Raw genomic sequence first — 26,730 nt, 5'->3', positions numbered from 1 at the left:
AAACTAAAAACATTCTTGTTTAAACTGTTTTGTTCGCTTTTTTTTAACTGTTTTATATTGCTCTTTAAAATGTCACTTTAATCAACTAAAAAAGTACATTTGCACTATTCTTATTGCACTGTTCCATTTTTCACCATATCAGCCTTCTGTGTTGTAAACTGTCCCTTTTTGCAGAACAGTAACTCAGTTATCGTACCTCTTTTGTTCTCCAAGTTCTCCAGTGTTATTTAAGTTATTTTTAGTTTTTTTTTTTTATTGTGTTATTTGTAACAAGGGTTGAGAGAAACGTAATTTCAATTCTCTATATGTATGCACTGTACATGTGGCAGAATTTACAATGACGTTGACTTTGACATTGCCTGATAAGGACAAATATGGTTCATAAAACACCACAATAAAGAGGAGTAGTATGGAGTTAATTATGTGTCAAAATTTAACAAACACAATCTTCTTTGCAGATGGCGCTATCGGCTTTGCAGATGGCGCTATCGGTCAATTTACTCTAATTTCCCGAGACCTCAAACAACGGGTTTATATGGTTCCCCCTTACATCCCAGAGGAATATGAGCGGGGAACAGTTTGGTGTCTATTATTATTGCCTTTTTATATCCATAACGGACGTATGCGACATGATGCATCAAAATCTTTTATAATTAGTGATCATATCTACATTTAAATAATCTGTGTCTGTAGTACAATCATACATTGTAGACAGCTGTTGCAACACGAGGTGTAGATACAATAAGATGCAAGAATCATTGTATTAGACAGCATGCGTGAAATTTATTAAAATTTTACAAGCAGGTTTGTAATAGAATTCTGTCTGTAATTCAGTATGTTTACTGTTAATTTAAAGCCCCCCCCCCTCCCTTATAACTTTGTTAAAGATTATTTAAATGTAGTTATGATCTTCTTTGTCTTTTGGCTGTTCCCTTTCAGAGGTCGCCACAGCGAATCATTTGCCTCCATTTAACCCTATCCTCTGCATCCTCTTCTCTCACACCAACTAACTTCATGTCCACTCTCACTGCATCCATAAATCTCCTCTTTGGTCTTCCTCTAGACCTCCTGCCTGGCAGTTCCAACCTCAGCAACCTTCTACTGATATATTCACAATCTCTCCTCTAAACATGTCCAAACCACCTCAATCTGGCCTCTCTGACTTTATCTCCAAAACATCTAACGTGGGTTGTCCCTCTGATAAACTCATTCTTGATTCTATCCATTCTTGTCACTCCCAAAGAAACCCTCAACATCTTCAGCTCTGCTACCTCCAACTCTGCCTCCTGTCTTTTCTTCAACGCCACTGTCTCTAAGCCGTAGAGCATCGCTGGTCTCACCACTCTCCTGTACACCTTTCCTTTCATTCTCGCTGATACTCTTTTGTCGCACAACACACCTGACACTTTTCTCCACCCATTCCAACCTGCCTGTACCCGCCTTTTCACCTCCTTTGAACACTCTCCGTTGCTCTGGACCGTTAACCCTAAGTACTTAAAATCCTGCACCTTCTTTACCTCTGCTCCCTGTGGCCTCACCGTTCCTCCTGGGTCCCTCTTATTTACACACATGTATTCCGTTTTGCTGCGGCTAACCTTCATTCCTCTGCTTTTCAGAGCATACCTCCACCTCTCCAAATTTTCCTCCGCCTGTTCCCTGCTCTCGCTACAGAGCACAATGTCATATGCAAACATCATAGTCCATGGGGACTCCTGTCTTACCTCATCTGTCATCCTGTCCATCACCAAAGCAAACAAAAAGGGGCTTAGAGACGATCCTTGATGCAGACCCACCTCCACCTTGAACTCTTCTGTCACACCTACAGCACATCTCACCACTGTCATGCACTACTCTAACATACTTCTCTGCCACTCCAGACCTTCTCATACAATACCACAGCTCCTCTCTTGGCATCCTGTCATACGCTTTCTCTAAATCTAAAAAGACACAATGCAATTCCCTGTTACCTTCTCTGTACTTCTCCGCCAGCATCCTCAAAGCAAATACTGCATCTGATGTACTCTTTCTAGGCATAAAACCATATTCAATTCAATTCAATTCAATTTTATTTGTATAGCGCTTTTAGCAATTTTCATTGCCGCAAAGCAGCTTTACACAGTCAAAAGAATTATTTAGGTTTGTATGAAATGTGAATTTGTATGAATCAAAATGGTCAGTTTGTCCCTGGTGAGCAAGCCGAGGGCGACAGTGGCAAGGAAAAACTCCCTGAGATGGTAATAGGAAGAAACCTTGAGAGGAACCAGACTCAACAGGGAACCCATCCTCATTTGGGTGAAACAGAAAGCAGTAAATGATCTGCATTATTACAGTGTGTAGGGTGGGAGGCAGTTCAGCTATAATAGCTGATGTTAATTGATGTTAATATGGAGTCCAGGTAGTTATTGAAGACCCAGGTAGACTTGTAAGAAGTTCCAGTCATGAACTATCGAACTGTCAAGTCCCCAGAGAAACAGTTGCCAACACCAGTCAAGGCCAGAACCATTTTCTAGGTGGAGAGAATCATTCCCAGACACCAGACGCATCCCAGAGAGACACACGGGGCATCCATGTGACGAGATCTTCAGCCAGAAGCGGGGCACCAGGATGGGTCAGACAGGTCCGGAGGGCAGCGGGAGTCTGGATCACTGGCAGCTCAGGAACGACATGTGTAGCTCGACAGAGAGAGAGAGAGAAAGAGTGAAAGGGGGGACAGGAGGAGAGAGGAAAAAGAAAGAGGGGGGGAAGAGAAGAAGAGGAGAGATGGCAAGTTAGGTATGGTCACAGTCACACAATGTATAATGTGAATGTATATTAACTGCAGAGTGCAAGCAGAGACTCCGGCAGAACTAACTATGACAGCATAACTAAAAGGGAGAGCCAGAAGGAAACACAAACATGAGGGCTTCCTGACATGTAAAGCAAACAATCACCTCACCGTCAGCAAACCTGAGTGATCAATGAGAGTGAGGAAGACAGCATCCAAACATACCAGTTCACCATAATACTCTACGTCCATGAGTCCCCCAGATCTGCTCCTTTACCTATGGCAAATCTATTTATAAAAATGCTTGGCTAAATAAATAGGTTTTTAGCCTGGACTTAAACACTGAGACTGTGTCTGAGTCCCGAACACTATTTGGAAGACTATTCCATAACTTTGGGGCTTTGTAAGAAAAAGCTCTGCCCCCAGCTGTATTTTTCATAATACGCGGTACTGACAAGCAGCCTGCATCCTTTGATCGAAGTAGGCGTGGCGGATCGTAAGACACTAGCAGTTCGCTCAGGTACTGCGGGGCGAGACCATTTAATGCTTTATATGTCAAGAGTAGTATTTTAAAATCAATGCGAAATTTCACAGGGAGCCAATGGAGTGAAGATAAGATAGGGGTGATGTGCTCATATCTTCTGGTTCTGGTGAGGACTCTCGCTGCTGCATTCTGGACTAGCTGAAGCTTATTTATGCATCTAGCTGAACAACCAGACAGTAAGGCATTACAATAGTCCAACCTAGAGGTGATAAAAGCATGAACTAGTTTTTCTGCGTCGTTTAGCGACAATAAATTTCTTATTCTGGCAATATTTCTGAGGTGAAAGAATGCTATCCTGGTAATATTATCTACATGTGCTTCAAATGAAAGGCTGGAATCAATAATCACACCAAGGTCTTTCACTGTTGCATTTGATGGAACAGAAAGGCCATCTAAAGTTACGGTGTGATCTAAAATTTTACTCCTAGCTGTATGCGGTCCTATGACTAGAACTTCTGTCTTATCCGGATTTAGCAGAAGGAAGTTAATTAGCATCCAATTTCTTATGTCCTGCACACATTGCTCAATTTTAGTAAGCTGTTTTTTCTCATCAGGTTTTGCTGAGACATATAACTGTGTATCGTCAGCATAACAATGAAAACTAATACCATGCTTACGGATTATGTTGCCCAGAGGAAGCATGTAAAGGGAAAAAAGCAGTGGACCTAAAACTGAACCCTGCGGAACGCCAAACTCCACTAGAGAACATGCAGAATAATCACCATTTAAGTCTACATACTGATAACGATGGGTCAGATAGGATCTGAGCCAGGAGAGGGCTGTACCCTTAATTCCCACTACATTTTCTAATCTGTGAAGAAGAATAGCGTGATCAACAGTGTCAAAAGCTGCACTGAGGTCAAGTAATACAAGCATAGTTACACAACCCTGATCAGAGGCCAATAGAATGTCATTTACTACTTTAACGAGCGCTGTCTCTGTACTGTGATGAGGCCTAAATCCTGACTGATACAGTTCATGTATGCCATTTCTATGTATATATGAGCATAGCTGCTCCGCTACTATCTTTTCCAGGATCTTAGAGATAAAGGGGAGGTTTGATATTGGTCTGTAACTGGACAGCTGACAGGGGTCGAGGTCAGGTTTCTTAATTATTGGTTTGATAACTGCTAATTTAAAAGATTTTGGAACATATCCAATGCTGAGTGAAGAATTAATTATTCTCAACAGGGGTTCTATTATTGCTGGTACTATCTGTTTAAGAAAATGTGTCGGTACAGGATCTAATATACAGGTTGATGAATTTGAAGAAGAGATGAGTGAAATTAGTTCATTCTCTTCAAGGGGAGTAAAGTATTCTAGGTTCTGGTCTGACATGGCTAGATTAACATCTGCATCAATTACATTGTTCGGTTTCAAAACCTCAATTTTATGCCTAATATTTACAATTTTATTATTAAAAAAGTTCATGAAGTCCTCACTATTGCATGATGTTGTTGTGGAGATTTCTGCAGTGGTCTTATTTGTGGTTAATTTGGCTACAGCATTAAATAAGAATCTAGGATTATTTTTGTTATTTTCTATAAGAGTGGAGAGATATGTTGATCTAGCTACACTAAGAGCTTTTCTATAGTTCAGGATGCTCTCCTTCCATGCTATTCGAAATACTAGTAATTTAGTTTGACGCCATTTACGTTCTAATTTCCGAGTGGTCTGTTTTAAAGTGCGCGTGTGATCGTTATACCAGGGAGCAAGTTTTTTATCTCTAATAATTTTTCTTTTGACTGGAGCTACATTATCTAGGGTATAGCGAAATGTCGACTCTAAATATTCAGTCGCCTGATCGAGTTCTGTGGGGTCAGACGGTGATCTAATCGAAGTTGGGAACTCTGGGAGATTACTGATAAAACTCTGTTTGGTAGTTGATGTGAATGTACGTTTCATACGGTAGCGCGGCGCTGTGTGTACATTATTACTGTGACACACTTGAATTGAGACAAGATAGTGATCTGAGATAACTTCAGATAGTGGTATTGTGAATAAATTTCTTATACTTAATCCAAATAATATTATTAAATCTAAAGTGTGACCTGCTTTATGAGTGGGTCCTACTACACACTGATTTACTCCTACCAAGTCCAGTATAGACATAAATGCAGTTCTCAGAGGGTCTTCTGGGTTTTCAAAATGAATATTAAAATCTCCAGCAATTAACACTTTGTCTACAGAAACGACTAGGTTTGAGAGGAAATCTGCAAATTCACTAAGAAATTCAGAGTACGGCCCTGGAGGTCTGTAAATGACAATTAGCGGGATCGACTGAGCTGACTTAATATAGTTAAATACACTTATGTTACTATAAAGAATTTCAAATGAATTAAATTTGTGTCCGTGTTTTTGTACAATAGTCAAATTATCATTGTGAATTACTTACATATTGCTGCTCACAAATGCTCACCTCTGCCCTTAACCTAGCTTCCACTACTCTTTCCCATAGCTTCATTGTCTGGCTCATTAGCTTTATACCTCTATAATTGCCACAGCTTTGCACATCTCCCTTGTTCTTAAAAATTGGCACCAATACACTTCTCCTCCATTCCTCTGGAATCCTCTCACTCTCCAAGATCTTGTTAAACAAACTTGTCAGAAACTCCACTGCCACCTCTCCTAAGCACTTCCATACATCCACAGGTATGTCATCAGGACCAACAGCCTTTCCACTCTTCATCCTCTTCAATATGATCACTAATTATAAAAGATTTTAATGCATAATGTCGCATACAGTACGTCCGTTATGGATATAAAAAGCCAATGGCAGTTCTTTCAGCCTTCAATAGTTAATTAAAATGCAACTGTGGTTTGATATAACTGTATTCCCCTACAGGGCTCTATCCTAAAGATAGTGGATTGTTAATATGTCTGGCTGTCTGGATATATAACGGACACCTCAAAACTGTTCCGCGCTCACATTCCTCTGGGACGTAACGGTAAACCCCATAAACAGGTTGTTTGAGGTCTCGGGAGAATAGAGTAAATTGACCGATAGCGCCATCTGCTGTTTTGGAAGAGGAAGTTGCGCCATTGCATTTGTGAGAAAGTCGATTTTTTTTTCTTTGCAAAGCAGATTGTGTTTGCTTGCAAAACGCTGCATTTGTAAGAAAGTCGATTTTGTTTGTTTGTTAAATTTTGGCACATAATTAACTCCATAGAGAGGAGGAGTACAGTTTAGTAACCTTTGAAGTGGCACTTATTCAGTAATCAGACAATTTTAGCCACTAAAACATTTTATTTAGAGGCAGAGCTGCTCCATTTAAGAGTGTACTCCACCCAACCTGTACACTCAATCTGCTCATTCATTCATTTATGCTGTAGTAGCAGTCCATGGAACAGAATCCTTCAAACTCAGAATAAAATGACGAGGCCTAAAAACATCTATAGCGCAAAACGGACACTGATACAAACTGCCAACCCTGGCAGAAAACCTGTCCGTGTTTCGTCTCACAGTAATATGTGTCTGTCGACAACAATTAAATGACGAAAATAAAGAAACAAAAATATTTATATTGACTAACCACACCACGCTATAGCGCCGCAATGTTCTTCCACGCTAAAGTAAAGGTACCTACTTATAAATAGGATTACCGCTGATTGGCCAACGCAGAAGCTCCTTTCACCAATGAGAAAGCTTTCGACACGCCCCCTACCTTTCGGCACGCTGATTGGTCAACGCAAAAGCTCCATTCACCCACCAGTTTCTTTCGACATGCCTTCTACCCTTCGGCACGCCCCGAACTTTCGGCACGCCTTATTGCTCCAGCCTGCAGTTATCCCTACTTGACTCAGCCTGGCTTTTCAGAAATTACATAACGGTAGGAGTGCAATGCTGTGTTTCACCACAAAACATTTAGGGGCGCTGTTTACCTCATGGAAAAATACTGAAATGCGAAAAAGAAAAAGCTTTTAGCAACAGCACAGATTTTATTACAGAACCAAAACTGTTAATTCAAGCTTTTAAAAAGCATAGTTAAAAAACAGGTAATACATGGCCTCCAGGTGAAAATGCCAATGCTCATTGTAACACTAACGACGCCTTATTTTCTAAGCCTCCTCATTGGCTCACCCATCACTACGGTTACAGTGACGTCAGTACGTTTTCTGTCCGGTACTGTTAAATGTTAAAACAAGACGTTGAAGAATTATTTTGGTGTTCGATATTTTTTAATTGAATTTGATTTGAAGGAACTTAACAAGGAGATGAGAAAAGAGGATGACCGGAGTGTTACTCAATTTGCTGTGAGCACGCGCTGTGAGCAGCCAATCACCGTCGAAGCGGGCACCGAGCGCGTGAGCGCGGGCACTCCTCCTTCGGGGACAGGTAGCGAGCGCGAGCTCTTATCAGGCTTGCTCAACTGCTAACTACTAAACTAAAGTCTCACTGTAACAGACTAACTTGGAGGGGCGACGCTTTTAAGTCTAAAATAAGCTGTTTGTTTCTTTATTCCTGTCATTTTTCTAATTGCAAATTACAGTATTTATACATATAAAATCTATCTAAACAGACAACAGACTTTTCTTGGAGGTGCTGTGGTTATCCCAGACATTAAAGCCCATTAGCAATATACTTGTACAAGGTTCCTATGTGCTCAATTTTGATTTATAATGCAGTGATTTTATAGTTATTGTTTATACTATTCTGTTGACTGTATTTGCTGTAATTATTGATGACAATGATTCTGATAATTTAACTGTAAATCCTAGATGATAAGTGGGAACCTAGTGCAAAGTGCTAAAGCCTTAGGTACAAGGACTGCTGCAAAGCACATTTGCCTACAAAAACATATAAATAAAATGTTTCTCTTTTAGAAATATTATGAGAAATATTAAAGAAAGTCAGTTTTTGGTGTGGCATCACGGTGGCTTTGTAGTTAGCACTGTTGCCTTGAACCTACATGGTCCTGGTTCGATTCCTGCCTCTGAGAACATGGAGTTTGCATGTGATAGGTTTGGTTTCCTCGGGATACTCCAGTTTGTGTGTATGTGTGTCCTGCGATGGATTGGCACCCTGTCCAGGGTGTACCCGGCCTTGTGCCTTAAGTTTCCTGAGATAGGTTCCAGGCTCCTCTCGACCTTGTATACAGGGTAAAGCGGTATAGACGATGAGTGAGTGAGTAAGTTTTTTGGTGTGGATTGTGCAGTTTTATATGGGAATTTGCTGCCATGTTACATAGCATCCTGAAGAATCTGACAGTTTTCCTGTAAGTCAAGTGTCTTCATTCCAAATGATGAGTGGGCTTTTACTTAACATGTTACTTACTTCCTTACATACAACAAATTTTTTGTAACATTTCATTCCTAGGTGAAAAAATAATGTTTGAAAATATATACTAACAGCACTACATTGCAGACTGTAGTTTGCACAGAGTGACAGTTCTATCTGGACTACGATGCTTTTCTGATTAAAGAAAAAAATAATTTCAATACCAGAAATCCATTTTTGGAGGTGGGGAATGTCATGGGCTCTGCTCAACAGAAAGTCAGTTATTTTGGGATTTTTCATATCTCAAACAATTCAGCAATGACAATGTCTTAATCTTATGCAGATATTTTGCTGCATCGCTCATGCACTTATACATGCAAAACATGGTACACATTTAGATCTTATTGAGCTGAACATCTTTTGCAGTGCATGTCATGGGCTCATTTCAACAGGAAGTCAGTAATTTTGGGTTGTTTGCGAATGCATTCAGTGGAATTTGATATACTTTCCTTAGGGGATTTATACGATTGCCACCAAATCAGGCCAATCTGTTAAAATGAGGATGTAAAATTGCAATAGAATTTTTGATATCTCAAACGGTTAAGCCATGAAGATGCCTTAAACTTTACCAAAAAATGACTAATAATTTCCTAAATGACATCATAGTTGATGACATCATAGTGAGTGACATCATAGTGAGTAACATCATAGTTCCAGCATCTAGCACTTTTTTCGGAGGTCTTAACATAACATTTCCACTATTCTATAATTCTCTCATAATGGTATTTCTTTTTGCCTTTTAAAAGCATTGCCATTTTTAGTGCGCATGGGTGGGGATAGTGCAGGTGCTAGGTTCCACTCATATGCTTAAAGCTATATTTCTTTTTCTTGTTTAATGGTGGTTGTCAGCCAGTAAATTTCATTACTTCCCACTGCCTACTGTTATGTCACAGTAGGACACATAAGTCGATGATGCCGCTGTCCGTTGTTAGATTCAGTGAGAACGCCAGTGACACGCCTGTGACAGACCTACCTGTGCAAACACCTCCCACCTCATCTCTATATAATATAAGAAGATACTACAGTATAATTGCTTCATGTGGTCTGCTTGGGATTCCTGTGGTGATTCTGGTTGGTTTTACTTGACCATAAAAAGTCACTCAGTAGTGATTTCTGACTGCAGTCACTCAATAATTCCAGACTGAAACAATTTTGTAACTGAGACTTCAGTAATAAAAGTGGACTCCACATTAACTAAAACACCTCTCCTGTTATACTCAACTGTCCAGTCCCCTAACACACAGAATGACTGCAAATAAACCCCTGCTATTTGATGTCACTCAAATGAGGATGGGTCCCTGTGGAGTCTGGTTTATCTCAGGGCTTCTTCCTATTGTCATCTTAGGGAGATTTTCCTATTCACCATCGCTTTCGGTTTGCTCATCAGGGACACACTGACAATTAAAATTAGTACATATTTCCTCACAGTTTTCAAACTCGTATACATAGGTTTTATAAAGAAATATGCTGCTTAAAACCTTTGCACAGAACTGTATGCCTATATTCTGTTCACTCATCTAACTATAAATGTTGTGTTTATTTTTGAAGATGACCTAAAAAGATCACAAGGCAAAGGTAAAAACAGCCACATCAAGAGGCCCATGAATGCCTACATTGTTTGGGCAAGGAAACACCGGTCTATTGTGGCCAGGGCCAATCCAAATGCCAGCAATGCTGAGGTCAGTGAGCAGCTTGGGACTGAATGGAGGAAACTGACTGAAGACCAGAAGATGCCCTACTACCTAGAGGCATCCAGGCTTAAATGGAAACAAAGCCAGCAGTTTCCAGGTAACGTGCACAGGGTTTTTATATAATTAGCTTATAACAAACAGGTCAAGCAAGAGACTATTTTTTTTGTTTGTTTTTTTGCCCCTTGTTCCATTGCTCTTTTTTTCCTTAAATGTAGATTGGGTGTATAAACCCCGTCCACAGAAGAAAAAGCGAGTCTGTCCAGAAGAAGCAGTAACAGAAACTTCCGCCATACAGAACAACCTAATATTCTCTGGTAAAATTTTTTTAATGCTATTGTTTATATTCCTTTTTACACACAATTATGATCCTTAAAGTTAAGTATTTTTCAATCTTATTGTAAACAAATTGCATGCTCACACATAATCAGTTAAAATTTTTTAAATCTGTTAGATTCTTAAAGGCAATTCATGGATTAATGAATAATCACTAACATACATAGTTGCAGTAGTAAAATCTCATAACCAAGGACTTGTACAGACACTCCAAATGATCTAAGATTAATAATCAAGAAGTTTCACAGTGGTCTTGTTTAACAATGTAATTCTTATAATTGTTGAGAAAGAGAAGTGCAGGAAAGACTTTTTATTGCTTCTATTGTAGATGCATACGTAAGAACAGGAACTAACTTGTCACTTGGATTATAAAATGTGCAATATGTCATTCATTAAAAATAACATATAAATTGCTGCAGTATAAACAGAAAAATAACAAGATAAACAGCCCCGAAACTCTTAGTTTTTAATGCACCTTTTACAATTGCTCTTTAAACCCTTCTTTCCTTAAATCTAGACCATAATTATACTCCACATGACCAAAAGAGGATGCAAGTTGGCCTCAAAGTGGCTCCTCCAGAAACTTCCTGTAATGCCTCACAAGCCACAGCCCAGACCCCGCTGCAGAGATCTAGTAAGCTATTATATGCTACAATTTGTATGCCAATTTGTTTTGGTTAATTTCATTAGCCAAGCAGCAGTTCATGAGTGCTGATATTTAGTATAAGATCACTGGTACATTTCTTTGTTTCTGTCTTTTCCTTGTATCACAATCATGCTGTTGTACTGAATATCAGCATTGCTGTATTATCTCGGATAACATCAAAGCAGTCCTGCTTTTTCACTATAACAGCACTCTTGCTTATCTAATTATATTCATTTACGCATTCATTTTTAGGATCTGTTTTATTCTGGTCACCATACACTGCGGCATATTTAATAATTTTCTTAGTCTTTTGGCTGCTCCCAGCAAGGGGTCGCCACAGCGGAATATCCAGTCCGCACAACAGCTTGGCACAGGTTTTACGCCGGATGCCCTTCCTGACGCAACGCTCCCATTTAATCAGGGCTTGGGACCGGCACTGCATCCAGTGGCTGGGGGGTTTGGGCACTGGCTGGGAATCGAACCCGGCCCTTCCGCATGGCAGGCGAAACACCTACCACTAAGCCACCAGTGCCCCGGCATATTTAATGAAGAATTAAAAAAATTAATCGACTGAATACTCATCTTTTTTTTGGAAATGCTTTATGTCCAGTACATAATTGGGTACTCCACAAAACTAGCATGTGCCGATGCATTATCCACTGATGTGCTAGTAGTATCTTAATAGTGGATTACTTATGACTGAGCTTGTTCATATGGTGATGTTTAGTTTCTGGTTTATCCGTAAACAATTTAAGTACCGTTGTCAGTAAAATAGCATATCATTCTATACTGACAGATAAAGTGAACCCTGAATTCTGCTTGTTTTTTTAAGTACCAATGAACATGCTTTATTGTTTATTTTGTAAGCCAGATGGCGAATGTCAGTCAAAAGTGAATTGCATAATGCTTTTAAATTTAATGCCAATTTTCTATTCTTTTTATCCATGAGCACAAGCCTGCCAGTCACGATAACACACAGTGACTTTTCACAAGGGAAGTAAGTCAAAACCACATATCTGATAGCTTTGTATATTTGCAGGCAGTTTGGAGAATACAGCCTCACATAGCACACCTGATCCAGTGCCAACCCTGCCTGCTCTCCCTGACGATCTTTTGGAGCCGTTATTCACCCAGACCAGGTGAGTTTTTAGCTGCACTGGAGCTGTTTCAGAAGTCAAATGTATGCAAATAAAGTGTTACTGGTATCTTAAGTAATTGCTAGAATTCTGTTTAATTTATTTTACAGCACATTGGATGATCAGGAAACGTCAATTGGGATGAACATGTACGATGACTGTTTCCCAGTCCACAATAACCTTTCTGACCTAGAACATTATATTTTTGATAAAGAGTCTGTGGCAGACACTTGGAGCAAAAACACAATCAACACAGGCCTTATTACTCCTCCAATCCTGGACACCCATGCCTTGGAAAATTTGACATGCAGCTTGCAGAATATAGCCTCACAGATGAGACCTGATCCAGAACCAAGCCCACCTTCTTTCCCTGATTATCTACTGTCCTGCATGCCTGAGCCATCATTCAGCCAGAGCAGGTGAGTTATTAGCAGCACTAGATTTTTTTCTGAAATAGTCAACTGAAAAAGTCAGATAGGTACAAATGAAATTTTACTCTTAATTAAATGCCAGAATTCTGTTTAATTCTTTTCTCAGCACCTTGGATAAACAAGAAAACTCGATTGGGTTCGATCCATATAATTACACTTTTCTGGGACACAATGACTTTTCAGCGCTAGAAGATTATCTTTTCAGTCAAGAGTCTGTGGAAGACAGCAAAGACACCCACAGCAAAGACACTAACAGCTGAAGCACCCACATCAGCACAGGCCTTAATTCTCAGGACCGATACCTTGGAAAATTATTTGGACGAATCAGGCGGGATGGGCCTGGATGATGACCTTTCCCTGATCTAGGATGACTTTTTTGCACTGGACTTTTTTGTTTGTTTGTTTGTTTTTTGAGTCTGTGGTAGACGCTCACATCAACGACTCCCACCACAGCACAGGAATACATTTTTCATCAATTAACACCCTGTCTTCTTAAATTTTTTATTCACATACTGTAAATATTTATAAATCCTGAATGTGGGATTATCGAAATCCTTGTGCACATGTAATGACTACAGTCTAGCAATATTTTACATATTAATTGAAAATGCTGTACTTACTGTTTTGAGCTAGCTCATCTTAACTTGTTGCACTTGTTATTTACTGCTATTAAATTAAAATATTGATACTAGAGGTTACCCCCACCTAATGATGTTCTTGAGATGACCTGGTAATAATATATCATCATATCAAATTAGGATACATTGTTACCTCATAGTATGAGATAAAAGTTGAATATGACCCTGCCTAATACCCTGCCTACTGTTACATTTGTTCCACTCGCATGCAGATACTGATTTCTGTGTGCTACCTTTACTTGTACACTGTTGCTCCAATGTATCGGCCTTACTTCTGCCTCAAACGTGTCTGTCGTATTCACTAATATGTGAGGTGACGTTTCACTTAAAAACTGATACCACTGCCTGCTGTTACAATTGTGAGGAATGCCAGTGGCATGCTCTTTTTATGACATAAAAAAAAGTTGATGGAATATATTAGTTAGCAAGCATCTCTGTAACAATTTGTCCCTGATATTGATGTGCTTGAAGCTATAAAAAAAATGGCATAAGCATAAGGATAAGGATTTGATCGACTTTGACAAGGGCCAAATCGTGATAGCTTAGATGACTCAATTAGAGCAACTCCAAAAATGTAGCTTTAATGGGAATTTCCCCAATCTTCACTGGTCAGGACCTGCTAAAAAAATGGTCCAAGGAAGGGGTGACATTTTTAAATGATCTATCTCATTTGTTATTTAAAAAAAAACCTTCCTGGAAAATCATACTGATGTTATAATGAAATTCCATTGCCCTCCGGACCTCTGTGTCTTAGACACACGTCTGCTGCAGGCAGTTTTTCTCTGATGGCTTGTGACTACAGTCACATAATAGTTCAGGAATGAAATTCCCACAAACATTATTGTATCTGAGCCTTAAATAACAAAAGTGGACACATTAACTTAATCATCTTTCCTGCTATACTAAATGTCCGGCCTCCAAATACACAGAATGACAGTGTATGCAGATCAACCTCCTGTTGCTATCTGATATGACCCAAATGAGAATGGGTGCCCTGTTAAGACTGATTCCTCTCAAGATTTCTTCCTATTGTCATCTCTGGAAGTTTTTGATTGCCACTGTCACCCTTTGCTTCCTTATCAGGGACAATCTAATAATTATATATATTTTTAATCTTTATGAAATGACCACTATTAAAAGAATTATAAAATAAAACTATAAATAAAACTGAATTGAATTGATAATCTGCCATTGCTGGCAAAGACAGTTGAAGTTACAAGCAGAGGCTGCATGCCCCTCACCATGGTGATCTCATCCAACATTTGTTAACATTTGTGATGCTTGTGTAGTATACTGTAGTCTGCAGATGCTGGAAAAGAGTGTCACACTATGATGTTCCTCAATGTGATGTTACTGAACGTGATGTCACTGAATGTGTCACACAATATAATGTTGCTCAATATAAGGTCACACAGAAACCACTTTTCAGCATAAGTTTAAGGCATCATGACGGCTGACCCGTTTGAGGTATCAAAAATCCCTCTACAATTTTGCATCCTCTGATCAAATCCTTTAGAGTGCTATTGAGTGTTATTGAGTGCATTTTGCAAAAATAACTGACGTGCTTTGTGTGGATACGTGCAAGTGTGTATGAGCTATGTGGCAAAATCGCGTGTGAGGGCCCCCTTGCCATGCCCAGGCCCAGACGAAGGCAAATTCCAACCTGTCTGCCAATTTACATGAGTTTTTAAGCATGTTATGAACACCCCCCCCCCCAAAAAAAACCCAAAAAGGATCTTATTATCCTTAAAAATAAGAGGTTTCTGCTAACCCTATAATGCTTGGGCCCTAGTGAGTGGTGAAGCGCGTACATACAGATACATTATGTTGTAGGATAGAAAATTAGTTATTTAAACTACACAAGAAAAGTCCACTTGGTTTTCTTTTCGAATCTGCACAGCCATAAATTGGAGAAGAGTTTTTTATTCAGTACTAAAGATGCACCAAGTCTCAGCCAATATTTGCCTACAATACATAATGATGTGTATAATGAATAAAATAAATCGACATTCAAATGTCAGACAAAGTTACATACCAGCTGGAGCATTAAACAAGTGAGTTCAATGCATTTTGCAAACAACCCAAAATAACTGACGTGCTTTGTGTGGATACGTGCAAGTGTGTATGAGCTATGTGGCACAATCGCGTGAGTGAGTGAGAAAGGGGAGTGACATTGTATTATTCAAAGAGGGAAATACATGTCAGTCTTTCCCCAAACACTTTTGTAAATAGATTTGCCTTAGGTAAAGAAGCAGATCTGGGCGTAGAGTATTATTGTTAACTGGTCTTTTCCTCTCCCTGTCTCTCTGTCGAGCTAAACATGTCGCTCCTGAGCTACCAGTGATCCAGACCCCCTCTGCACTCTGGAACTGTCTGACTTGTCCTGGTATCCCACTTCTGGCTGGAGATCTCGTCACATGGAGCATGGGACTGACTACTCAGGGCCCCAATAATATGATATGGATCAGAAAAGCGGGGGGACCCAGTGTGAGTGTTTATGTATAGGGGCCCAGAGTTCTGTGCTATGCCCATTGCCCTATATGGAGCTGCTGGAGGGCATGTACAGTACGTGATTTGGCTTATGGAAACGGTAGGCAATAATTATTATTATTATTTTTTTTGGTAGGTAGGAATATAGGAATAAATACAGTCGCACGAGTCTGTCGTTTTACCCTAACAGTACAATGATAAAATATACAGAAAACTGAGAAGTGCAGGATAAGGTGTATGGTTAGTGTTACACAAAAAAATGGCTGGGCATGCGCAGTGGAGACTTCGTATGCGATCTTGTTTTCGGAATCTCACTCTAAGCTTTTCTTAAAAATGGTCAGTTCGGAGGATAGAACAGCTCATTAGGATTAGCATCAAAGTTTAAAATCCGCGCTCTCACACCACTGCTGATTGGGTAAAAGCCCAAAAATTTCTGGTAAAAGGGCGGGGCATGCGGATGCCCCGCCCCTAACGATGACGCGAGGCCAACCCTAGCTTCGTGTACTCGTTGCCTTAGTAACAAGGCTTTGCCGTTAGCTGGAGTGAGCAAGCTGTTTTTTTCCCTTGCTTTTTAATAAAAGTAGTGTAAGTTAGTTTATTACATACCTTCCCGTTTTCCCCTACGCGAATCATTAAGCAGCAGTGATGGACTCTATGCTTTTGCACGGAGAGGCTGAAGGTTATGTGCAGGGTTTGGAAAGACTAGCACTGCGTGACATTGGGAGTCCCAGGTGAGCTTTAGGAGTGCCGCTGGTTCGAACTGTTTACCGTTTAGCAACTGCTGGGTCTGTAATGTCTTTGTAATGTCTCTGTGTCTGTGTTTCACATCTTGCTGTGAGATGAATTTTGTTTCTAAACAGTGAATTTGTTTGTTTTGCAGTTATGTGTTTAATCATTCCCTTAAACTTCTCGGACAAGGGAGCTCAAACTTTTGATGTTCTGGGGAATCAGTACAGACATAAATTATAAACGCGATTTTAACGTATACAAAAATGTTTTTGTCATTTTTTTTACACCAACAGCTTTCCACTTACAGAAATATTTTAAGTGAATTAGCCTGTATTTTAACCCATTTAATTAAACTACACAGCCAATCAGTCTAATAACTATACAAGCTCAATAATAAATATCAAATAAAAAAAAAACCATAGGACTAATCAAGGAAGTACAGCCACACGATTTTACTATTTTTAAATTTCTAATAAGGCGACGATGGTGGCTTCGTGTAGCACTGTCGCCGTGGACCTCTAGGTCCAGGTCCAATTCCTGGCCAGGATCGATTTCCGCCTGAATGCATGGAGTTTGCATGTTCTCCCTGTGCTTGTTGGGTTTCCTCTGGATACTTTGGTTTCCTCCCACAGTTCAAAGATAGGAAGATTAAGCTAATTGGCGTTCCCAAATTCCCTGTAGTGTGTGAGTAAGTGTGTTTATGTGTGTGCCCTGCGATGGATTGGCACCCTGTCCAGGGTGTACCTCACCTTATGCCCTAAGTTTCCTGGGATAGACTGCAGGCACAACTCTGTACACAGGATTAAGCAGTATAGACAATGCCAATTATAGATTTCCGTATTAAGTAAGTTAGGTGAATTTGGTATTGCTAGTCACTTTAAATATGCACTTGTCCTGATATTAAGAGATTGAGGAAAATGGGTAATCGATAAATCATTAACTCAATTGATGGATGGCATTGGTGGTAGGGTTCTCACTTACCATACAGAAGGTCTGGGTTTAATTCCCACTCAGTGCCCAAACCCCAGCCCACCCTAGAAATGGTAGTGCGTGAAAATCCCTGTAACTGAGCAGATTGTGAAATACTCAGACCGGCACGTCTGGCACCAACAACCATGCCACGCTCAAAATTGCTTAAATCACCTTTCTTTCCCAGTCTGACATTCAGTTTGGAGTTCAGGAGATTGTCCTGACTAGGACCACACCCCTAAATGCATTGAAGCAACTGCCATGTGATTGGTTGATTAGATAATTGCATTAATGATAATAATAATTTGCAAATAAATTCTTTAAAAATCCTACAGTGTGAGATTTTTTTTTCTTATTTTGTCTACCATCTATGATTCATATGAAGTCTTAATTAAGAAAATATAAAATAATTTTTAAAATTAAGACTTAAAGAATGAATTAAGTAGTGTCTTAAGTATACTCACCCCAATATGTTTACTTTCAAGTACACAATTTTTGATAAACCACAAAGCTTGATATAATGATTGGCAACTACTGTTTGCAATATTGGGCACCGTTTATGTACATGTAACCCTTAACAAAAAGTCATATTGTAAAAAAAATATTTTTGCGATGTAGTTACTTACATTCTACACACATTCTTTCCAATAGGTGGTTTCGGCAACATGAATACATTGAGAAACTCAATATGCAAGCTATTCTTCATGCCAGTGCTAATCAAGAGGAGTTTATCAAAGACATTTTTGTGTCACTTGGAAAGGTAATACAAGTGAAGTGGTTCTGAATCTCTGTGCTGTTTACTGTTAGAGGGTAATGTTTAATATGAATATGAAAATTCTGATGAATGATATACGGAAAGTGTGTTTTGTGCAGATTCCCACACTGATTCATGAAATGATACTTGTTGAAATCTGGAAGCACAAAGTGTTTCCTATCCTTTGCAAGCTTCAGGACTTCAGCCCAAAGAGCACCTTCCCACTGTACATGGTGGTATGTGCTCATTTCCTAATGTTTGAAATTAATAGTTAACATTAAAAGTAATAACTAAATTACATATATTTATTTCCATATTCTCAGATTCATCATGAAGCTACACTGATAAATCTTTTGGAGACAATCTTATACCATAAAGTAAGGATAATTTATTTTATATTTTTTGTTATTTTGGTAGACTTTTTTTGTTTGTATTTTATTTTATTTTTCACGATATCTTCCAGCCACATCTATTTAATACATAAGTTTATTATTTTTTAAATTCTGAAATGCTAGTGATTTTTTGAAAAAAGGAGAAGTAATCTATGTTCTTGATGAAATAAGGCTTTAAATTATTCTGTTGTATAAAACATGGTTACTAAAAGTAATGTCGACGTGAAGCTGTGAAAATAAAGGTTTGGCGATGTTGCAGGAATCATGTGAGGCAGCAGAAGATGCTGTTGTGGACCTTGTGGATTATTGCCATCGTAAACTAACTCTGCTGGCAGGGCGCTGTGCCCGGGGAGAAATGCCCACTGAAGACAGAACCTTACACACAGACGTCTCAAACATAAACTCTGTACAGGTAAAGGAGTAAACATAAAGTTAAAAAAGCATTGTTTTTCTAACTCTTAACCATGATCGAAGTTATTGATTAATACGGAGCTGAATTATTTCTTACTTGTACTGTACAGCTTATGCTGTACACTATTATGAGGAGGAACTTTTTGAAAATTTGGCTTGCATCAAACATTCTGGATATTCTTCACTTCATAAAAGAATTGAAATTTGTGTACACCCCAATACTGTATTGTATTTATGTTATCTGTCATAGGAGCTGCAAAATCAGAGTTCAGTGTTAGAATTTGAGCTCTCTCTCAAGGCTCTCTCTGTGCTACGCTACATCACGGATTATGTGGAGAGGTGTGTTATGCTTTTAGACTTGTTCAGTGTGACATGAAACAGCATTTGCTTAAACCTTTGTAGTATTTGCTGCTTAATGATGAGGCTTCTTATTTCTCTTTAATGCAGTTTGAGTTTGAGCATTCTCACAAGGATGCTGAATGTTCATAACCTGCCTTGTGTGCTAGTTCAGCTTGTAGAGCATTGTCCCTGGAGTCGTAAATCTGGAGGTCAGTAACCCTATAACAGGGGACTTTTTTTTACCAAATATTTGACAAATAATACCTTTTCATACAAATACAGTAAGGGTATTTATTAAAAGAAAATTCTTTCTAAAGTTTCAACTTTTATCTGTGTGATGATATAATTCCTAAATGTTCAGGAATGTTTGACTAATAAACGTAGAATGGTCAACTTGATTTATGCTTAGGTATAATTAGCTTTGAAAACTATTAATCCAACGCAAATGCAAACTCCACGCTGATTTCTTCTGTAGGTAAGCTGCAGAAGTACGAGAGTGGGAAATGGAGAGAGATCCCTGCAGAGGACCAGCTAAAAATGACAAAATTAGAAGCGCAGGTGTGGATTGCTTTGCTGAATCTACTACTTAAACCAGACTGCCAGAGAAAATATGATTTTAACAACTTCAACAAAAACCAGCTCTTAAAGGTAAAGCATATCAGTACTAAACAGCTTACGCCCTAGATATGTGTTCTACATTCAGATTATATGCAAAAATATTAAAGGCATATATAGCCACCCCGCTGAACAACTGTAATAGTCATAACATATTTAACAAAATCATACAGTCATGTGTAAGAACATAATAAAAATCATCTGATCAAAGTGGGTCTTAAAAATCTAAAAAAAAATTTAAAAAAAACATGTGGGCAATACTAAGCATGCCATGATTCAACTGCTTTTAGATCCACCTGTTTGATTTATTCAGTCTCTCATCATTGTGAAGGATTTTTTTGTCCATTCTTCTTTACAAGAAGTAAGAGACTTTGGGGAATTCGCATATACTGTACACAGCACTCCAAGTTCCCATCACAGCATTTCAGTTGGGTTGAGATCTTTACTTTCACTAGACCATTCTTTCAATAGACAATTCTTTTATTTGACAATTCAAATACTTCTAATAGACAATTCTTTTATTTTTCAGCCATTCTGATGTGAATTTACTGGTGTGCTTTGAGTCTTTGTCCTGTTGCATAACTCAATTTTGCCCAAGCTTTAGCTGTCAGACCGATGGCCTTACATTTGCCTCTAGAATACTCTGGTGTACAGTTGAGATCAGGGTCACATATACAGGTGTCCAGGTCCTGCAATACAAGCCAAAATCATCACCCCTCTTCTGGTTTGTTCAGATGCAGTTTTGCGAACCTTCGTCAGGCTTGACTTCTATTTTTTTTTTTTTTTTTTTTAGACAGAAGAGATTTCTCCTGGCAATCATTCCAAACAAACCTTACTTTTTTAGTCTTCTTATAATTGTGCTATCATGGAATGTTTAACATGGTCAGTGAGGCCTGTGGGGTCTGTGATCTACAGTAACTCTAAGCATTGCACGGTCTGACCATGGGGTGAATGTGTTGGGACATCCACTCCTGGGAAGATTAGCAAAAGTCTTGAATGGTTTCCACTTCTGAATAATCTTTCTCACTGTAGAACATAGAACTCTAAATTGTTTGAAACTAGTTTTACAACCTTTTCAGTTGGTTGTGTAGCAAGACTTGGTTTTCTTTCCAGTCTTTCCCCTTTAGCATTGTGTTAACACACACCCGAATGCTTCGGACTAGCAGACTCCCAAACCGTCTGCTTTTATACAGGTCTGCATACCTGTTGATAATCAGTTAGTTAAGTGCTGATGATTAGTAGCACCTGACCGCAAGTAAGCCTCTTAAATTCTGTGCAAGCAGTAAGGGTGTGGACTTAGTCTTGTCTGCATGGTTTTTCCATTCAGTTTCATTTTTGTTAAATAATGGCACAGTGCTAGTGATGGCAAGATGAAGCTTCTTAAAGCTCTGAAGCCTTCCAGCAAAGAATGTAAGACGTCATTTTACCAGTAGTGTATTGTATGTGATCCTCTCAAAGCTGTCTTGCCCTAGGTTAGGCATGGGAATGATACATGATTTTTATTATACTATGCATTTTTTTATTGTAAGCATAAGATAATACCCCATTTAAACCATCTGTTGTTGTCTCATCCTATTAATGTGTTAGTCTTTTTTTTCTGTGCCTGTTGATCAAATGCCCCATGGTAGTAGCAAACATACCAAAATCAATTTTTCAACTGCAGCAATGTTACTAAGAAGATAAAGAAAACATTATAATACAAAAAAAAAATAATAATAATAATACAAACCCAATTCCAAAAAAGTTTGAACACTGTGCAAATTGTAAATGAAAACAGAATGCAATAAAGTGGAAGTTTCACATTTCAATATTTTATTCAGAATAGAATTTAGATAACATATTAAATGTTGAAAGTGAGAAATTTTGAAATGTCATGTCAAATATTGGCTTATTTTGGATTTCATGAGAGCTCCAAAAAAGTTGGGACAGGTAGCAATAAGAGGCTGGAAAAGTTAAATGTAGGCCTACATATAAGAATCAGCTGGAGGACCAATTTGCAACTTATGAGGTCAATTGGCAACATAATTGAGTATAAAAAGAGCCTCTCAGATTGGCAGTGTCCCTCAGAAGTCAAGATGGTCAGACGACCACCAATTCCCCCAATGCTGCGGGGAAAAATACTGCCGCAATATCAGAAAGGAGTTTTTCAGAGAAAAATTTAGTTCGAAGTTATCATCATCTACAGTGCATAATATTATCCAAAGATTCAGAGAATCTGAAACAATCTCTGTGTGTAAGGGTCAAGGCCGGAAGACCATACTGGATGGCCGTGATCTTCGGGCACTTAGACAGCACTGCATCACATACAGGAATGCTACTGTAATGTAAATCACAGCATGGGCTCAGGAATACTTCCAGAAAACATTGTCGGTAAACACAATCCACTGTGCCGTTCGCCATCTAAAACTCTATAGGTCAAAAAAGAAGCCATATCTAAACATGATCCAGGAGCACAGGTGTTTTTTCTGGGCCAAGGCTCATTTAAAATGGACTGTGGCAAAGTGGAAAACTGTTCTGTGGACAGACAAATCAAAATTTGAAGTTCTTTTTGGGAAACTGGGACGCAATGTCATCCAGACTAAAGAGGACAAGGACAACCCAAGTTGTTATTAGCGCTCAGTTCAGAAACCTGCATCTCTGATAGCATGGGGTTGCATGAGTGCATGTGGCATGGGCAGCGTGGAAAGGCACCATCAATGCTGAAAGGTATATTCAAATTCTAGAACAACCAGTTCTCCCATCCAGACGTCGTCTCTTTCAGGGAAGACCTTGCATTTTCCAACATGACAATGACAGACCACATAATGCATTAATTCTAACATCATGGCTGCGAAGGAGAAGGATCCGGGTACGGAAATGGCCAGTCTGCAGTCCAGATCTTTCACCCATAGAAAACATTTGGCGCACCATAAAGAGGAGGATGCGAAAAAGAAGCCCTTAGACAGTTGAACAACAAAAAGCCTGTATTAGACGAAATTCCTAAACTTTAGCAACTTGTCTCCTCAGTCCCCAGGTATTTGCAGACTGTTATAAAAAGAAGAGGGGATTCCACACAGTGGTAAACATGGCCTTGTCCCAACTTTTTTGAGATGTGTTCATGCCATGAAATTTTAAATCAACTATTTTTCCCCCTAAAATGATACTGTATTTATTTATTTATTTATTTATTGCACAGATATTTACAGAACTAGACAGGGAACACAATTAACAACACAGCAAATAATCCTGCAAATAATAAACCCATAATACTAAAGAAAATATACATCAGGGATAACATTCAGAGCACCTAAAAAATAACCGGTAATCCCGAATCGCCAATCACTTTGAACGTCATTCATGACGTTAGTCGCCATAAACGATACAAGCCTCAAACGCACTAAATAGTCCCTGCATTTCTCGACACACGCTTCAAAGCATCGGCACAGTATGTCTCATCACTACATAGTGCTAAAAGTTATATTTTATTTTACGTTTTATTGTAATATATCACGTATTGTAATACCCACCATGATCAGATAATTTTTATTATGTTGTTGCACAAAAACACATAGTATTAAAAAAGGGGGTACTAACTTTTAAACATGACAGTATAATACTATTTTGAAAACATGACAGTAAATTTGACATCTTCCTTACCTACATATTTAGTCTATTATGATTTTATGACAATCGTTGTTTTTTGTGTGTTTGTGTATTTGTTTGGGTGTTTGTAGCTTCGTGGATTTCTGACAGAGGTTCTCATTGATCAACTGCCAAATCTTGTAGATCTTCAGCGTTTCCTCAGCCACTTAGCTGTTACAGACCCTGCTTCTCCAAAAAAAGACCTGATACTCGAGCAGGTAGCATGCTGTGTTGTTTGCAAAATTACATTTATTTGACAAAGTAAATATTTACATGTTAACTATGGCAAATACGCCACATGCATCTAGCTACCAGAGATCTGGAATGAGATTGTTGCAGAGAACTCTGGGAAATGGAAGGCCATAGCTAAACACCAAGTTAAGAAAGTCTTCAACCCAACTGATAGTGAGCTGAGAGAACAAGCGAACAGGTAAGTTATTAATTTTGAACATTTCTTTCTTTTGCAATCTAGTTTCTTTTCACTTTGGGGAATTCTTATTTTTTTTGTATGTGTCTGTGTGTGTGCTGCTCAGGCTGGCAGAGACTTACAGTCTTGATGTGATGGAGTATCTTATCCCAGATAAGCCAAAGTGTGGTGCATGTGGAGCGGTGGGGGCAAAACGTTGCTCCCGTTGCCAGGGAGAGTGGTACTGCAACAGGTACATTATCATACATTTTAACACACTCTAAAGCAAAAAGTTCATTGTTTTAAAAGAATATTACCTAATGGCCCAGAAGTCTGGATCCATAGGCAAAATTGTGTTTGAAATGATAAAATATATCAAATGCTTAAATTGTGTATATGCTAAATACAAGTATGTTAAACATTTTTTTAATGTATCAGAACTGTTGTTACATGCAAAGATGATTTCCTCCTTTAGTGCAAAGATTGTTCTGATTGTGATAGACCACTTTCTTAAAATGAACACAAAGATTGAAGAGTGTGCTATGACTGGTTCTATCTGATTTTCTATTGTTATTTCTGCAGCCATAAAATAAAAAGAAAAATATAAAATTTATGTTAGGAAAATATCCTATCCTGAATTTTTGGCAACCCTATATATTATATTATTATAAATAATACATTTTATTTTTTAAATGTTATTATAAATTTGTACCTTTGTTCATGATCCAAAATTGTAAAAAAAGCTTAAATGTAGTTTGGTCTAGACTGCAGTTTTATGAAGAAATGCCTTCCTTTACAGAGAATGCCAGGTGAAGCATTGGCCCAAGCACAAACTCACATGCCAAATGATTGCAGAAGCCACAAAAAATCTACAGAAAGAGCTGAACATCAAGACCTGAGGGACTCCACCACTTACTGATAAGAAAAAGGGACTTAATTTGCACTCTGACAGAGATCTGAGGAACAAATCAGTATAAACGCCATCATCTGAATGACTGACATGTTAGGTTGCTGTAGTGCTATAAACAAGCATTTCTGATTTTTTTCCCTCATATTTGTCACACTTAAATGATTTTAGATCAACAAACAAATGTAACCCATGTAAATACAAAATGCATTTTTTAAATGATGATTTAAAAACCTGCCTGTCCCTATGTAAAAAAAGTAATTGCCACTAAACCTAAAAATTAGCTGAGTTAAAGCTAATAAGCTGAGTCGGTGGCAACAACTCTAATAAAGTGTTTGTGATAACTGGCAGCAAGTCTTTCAGATCACTGTGGAGGGTAAATTTTGGTCAAATCTTTTGTGCAGAATTGTTTTAGTTTAACCACATTTTCAAGCATGAATGGCCTGTTTAGACCAGAAGGGGAAGCTACAGCATCTTAATCGGATTTAAGTCCAGACTGACGTAGTGTTCTAACACTTACGTACACTGAGAAAATGCTTTATATACAGTATGCTGCAAAGTTTCAAACAACTGAACAAGACTTTAACATGTTTATAACTATATACATATATATTGTATGTTTTATTTACACAAAATGGATCAGCTTTCCTAACCTACAGTGTAATGGTTTAATAGCATTATACATTATTTAAACTTTTGTATATGAAACTGTAATATGAGAATTAAAAAATACTATACTTTGGTTGAGTAATATTATATTAAAAATGCATTAGATTCAATTGGGGTTTATGATATGTGTTTATCATTTTTGTGTTCCATTGATGATATTGAACAAAAAAGTTAGATACATGTATTACATCAGTCTGATGGTCTTGCTGATGTACTGAGTGATAATAGATGAGAACATGACTATGCATCTGAATAATATTTGTTCAATTTCAAATCCTACTTTCATCCAAAAAACCTCGGAAAAAAGTTACCATAGTTGTTCATACTCACCTTAGTGACCATAGTCCTTTATTCCTTGGATCACTTTTGGTAGGTCCTGACCACTTCTGCCTGGGAACATTAGGGAACACAAGACCTGCAGTATTAGGGTTGCTCTGCCTCTGACCCAATCCTCTAGCCATTACGATTTGGCTGTTTTCAAAGTAGCTACATTTTCAATATCTTGTTACAATGGTGGTTGGAACTGGGTGGGATAAATTAGGCAGCAAGTACATTAAACCTTTTTTTTCCTGAAGTTGATGTGTTGGAAGCAAAATAAATGGGCAAGCATAAGGATTAGAGTGACTGACAAGGGCCAAATTGTGATGGGTAAAGGACTAGGTCAGAGCAACTCCAAAACTGCAGGTCTTGTGAGATGTTACTGGTCTGCTGCAGTGGTCAGGACATAGCAAAAGTAACCCAAGAAAGGAAAAGCGGTGAACCTATGGCAGCATGGGTGGCCAAGGCTCATTGATGAGTGACAACTCATACGCATCTGTTTCTCCAGTACTTGGACTAACCCCCCGAAAAAAAAAACCCTCTTTCCGGTTGTGTTGGACTAATGGCACTTAGTTATTAACCTAGGTAACCCAGTGTAAGTATGTGTAAGTATGTATCCAATGATGTAAACGTTAAAGCACTTTTTGTA

General features: G+C 38.5%; 2 protein-coding genes across 4 annotated transcripts; both read left to right on the top strand.

The window, feature by feature from the left end:
* Positions 1-7,523: 7,523 nt before the first annotated feature.
* On the top strand, positions 7,524-13,715 carry LOC128507739 (transcription factor SOX-30-like). The gene is made up of 7 exons (XM_053478813.1): positions 7,524-7,644; positions 10,135-10,374; positions 10,493-10,591; positions 11,128-11,244; positions 12,296-12,395; positions 12,503-12,811; positions 12,930-13,715. Exons 1-7 carry the CDS (start codon positions 7,524-7,526, stop codon positions 13,081-13,083), a joined length of 1,140 nt encoding a protein of 379 aa, XP_053334788.1. The 3' UTR covers positions 13,084-13,715.
* A 2,288-nt stretch (positions 13,716-16,003) lies between these two features.
* Positions 16,004-25,766, top strand: zmynd10 (zinc finger, MYND-type containing 10). 3 transcript variants are annotated; one of them, XM_053477952.1, is made up of 12 exons: positions 16,004-16,051; positions 18,301-18,409; positions 18,523-18,639; positions 18,727-18,780; positions 19,055-19,207; positions 19,457-19,545; positions 19,654-19,754; positions 20,021-20,193; positions 23,874-23,999; positions 24,090-24,211; positions 24,315-24,440; positions 24,987-25,766. In XM_053477952.1, the coding sequence occupies exons 2-12, from the start codon at positions 18,338-18,340 to the stop codon at positions 25,084-25,086; spliced, it is 1,233 nt and encodes a 410-aa protein (XP_053333927.1). In that variant the 5' UTR covers positions 16,004-16,051; positions 18,301-18,337; the 3' UTR covers positions 25,087-25,766. The 3 variants fall into 3 exon arrangements, with proteins under 3 accessions (XP_053333927.1, XP_053333926.1, XP_053333928.1); XM_053477951.1 differs by lacking the exon at positions 16,004-16,051 and adding an exon at positions 16,483-16,682; XM_053477953.1 differs by lacking the exon at positions 16,004-16,051 and having other exon boundaries at positions 18,323-18,409; positions 18,509-18,639.
* The last annotated feature ends 964 nt before the right edge of the window (positions 25,767-26,730 follow it).

This window comes from Clarias gariepinus, chromosome 19 (assembly GCF_024256425.1).
Source record: "Clarias gariepinus isolate MV-2021 ecotype Netherlands chromosome 19, CGAR_prim_01v2, whole genome shotgun sequence".
In the NCBI taxonomy this organism is placed as follows: domain Eukaryota; kingdom Metazoa; phylum Chordata; class Actinopteri; order Siluriformes; family Clariidae; genus Clarias; species Clarias gariepinus.
The sequence above is the reverse complement of the archived record's forward strand: the minus strand, read 5'-3'. Positions and strand labels throughout refer to the sequence as shown.

Coding starts and splice junctions, on each gene's coding strand:
- LOC128507739 (XM_053478813.1), top strand. CDS start 7,524: ATGAGAAAAGAGGATGACCGGAGTGTTACTCAATTTGCTGTGAGCACG. Junction 7,645..10,134: donor CACTCCTCCTTCGGGGACAG/GTAGCGAGCGCG, acceptor TTATTTTTGAAG/ATGACCTAAAAAGATCACAA. Junction 12,812..12,929: donor CCATCATTCAGCCAGAGCAG/GTGAGTTATTAG, acceptor TTCTTTTCTCAG/CACCTTGGATAAACAAGAAA.
- zmynd10 (XM_053477951.1), top strand. CDS start 16,597: ATGGACTCTATGCTTTTGCACGGAGAGGCTGAAGGTTATGTGCAGGGT. Junction 19,546..19,653: donor ATCACGGATTATGTGGAGAG/GTGTGTTATGCT, acceptor TCTTTAATGCAG/TTTGAGTTTGAGCATTCTCA. Junction 19,755..20,020: donor CTGGAGTCGTAAATCTGGAG/GTCAGTAACCCT, acceptor TTTCTTCTGTAG/GTAAGCTGCAGAAGTACGAG.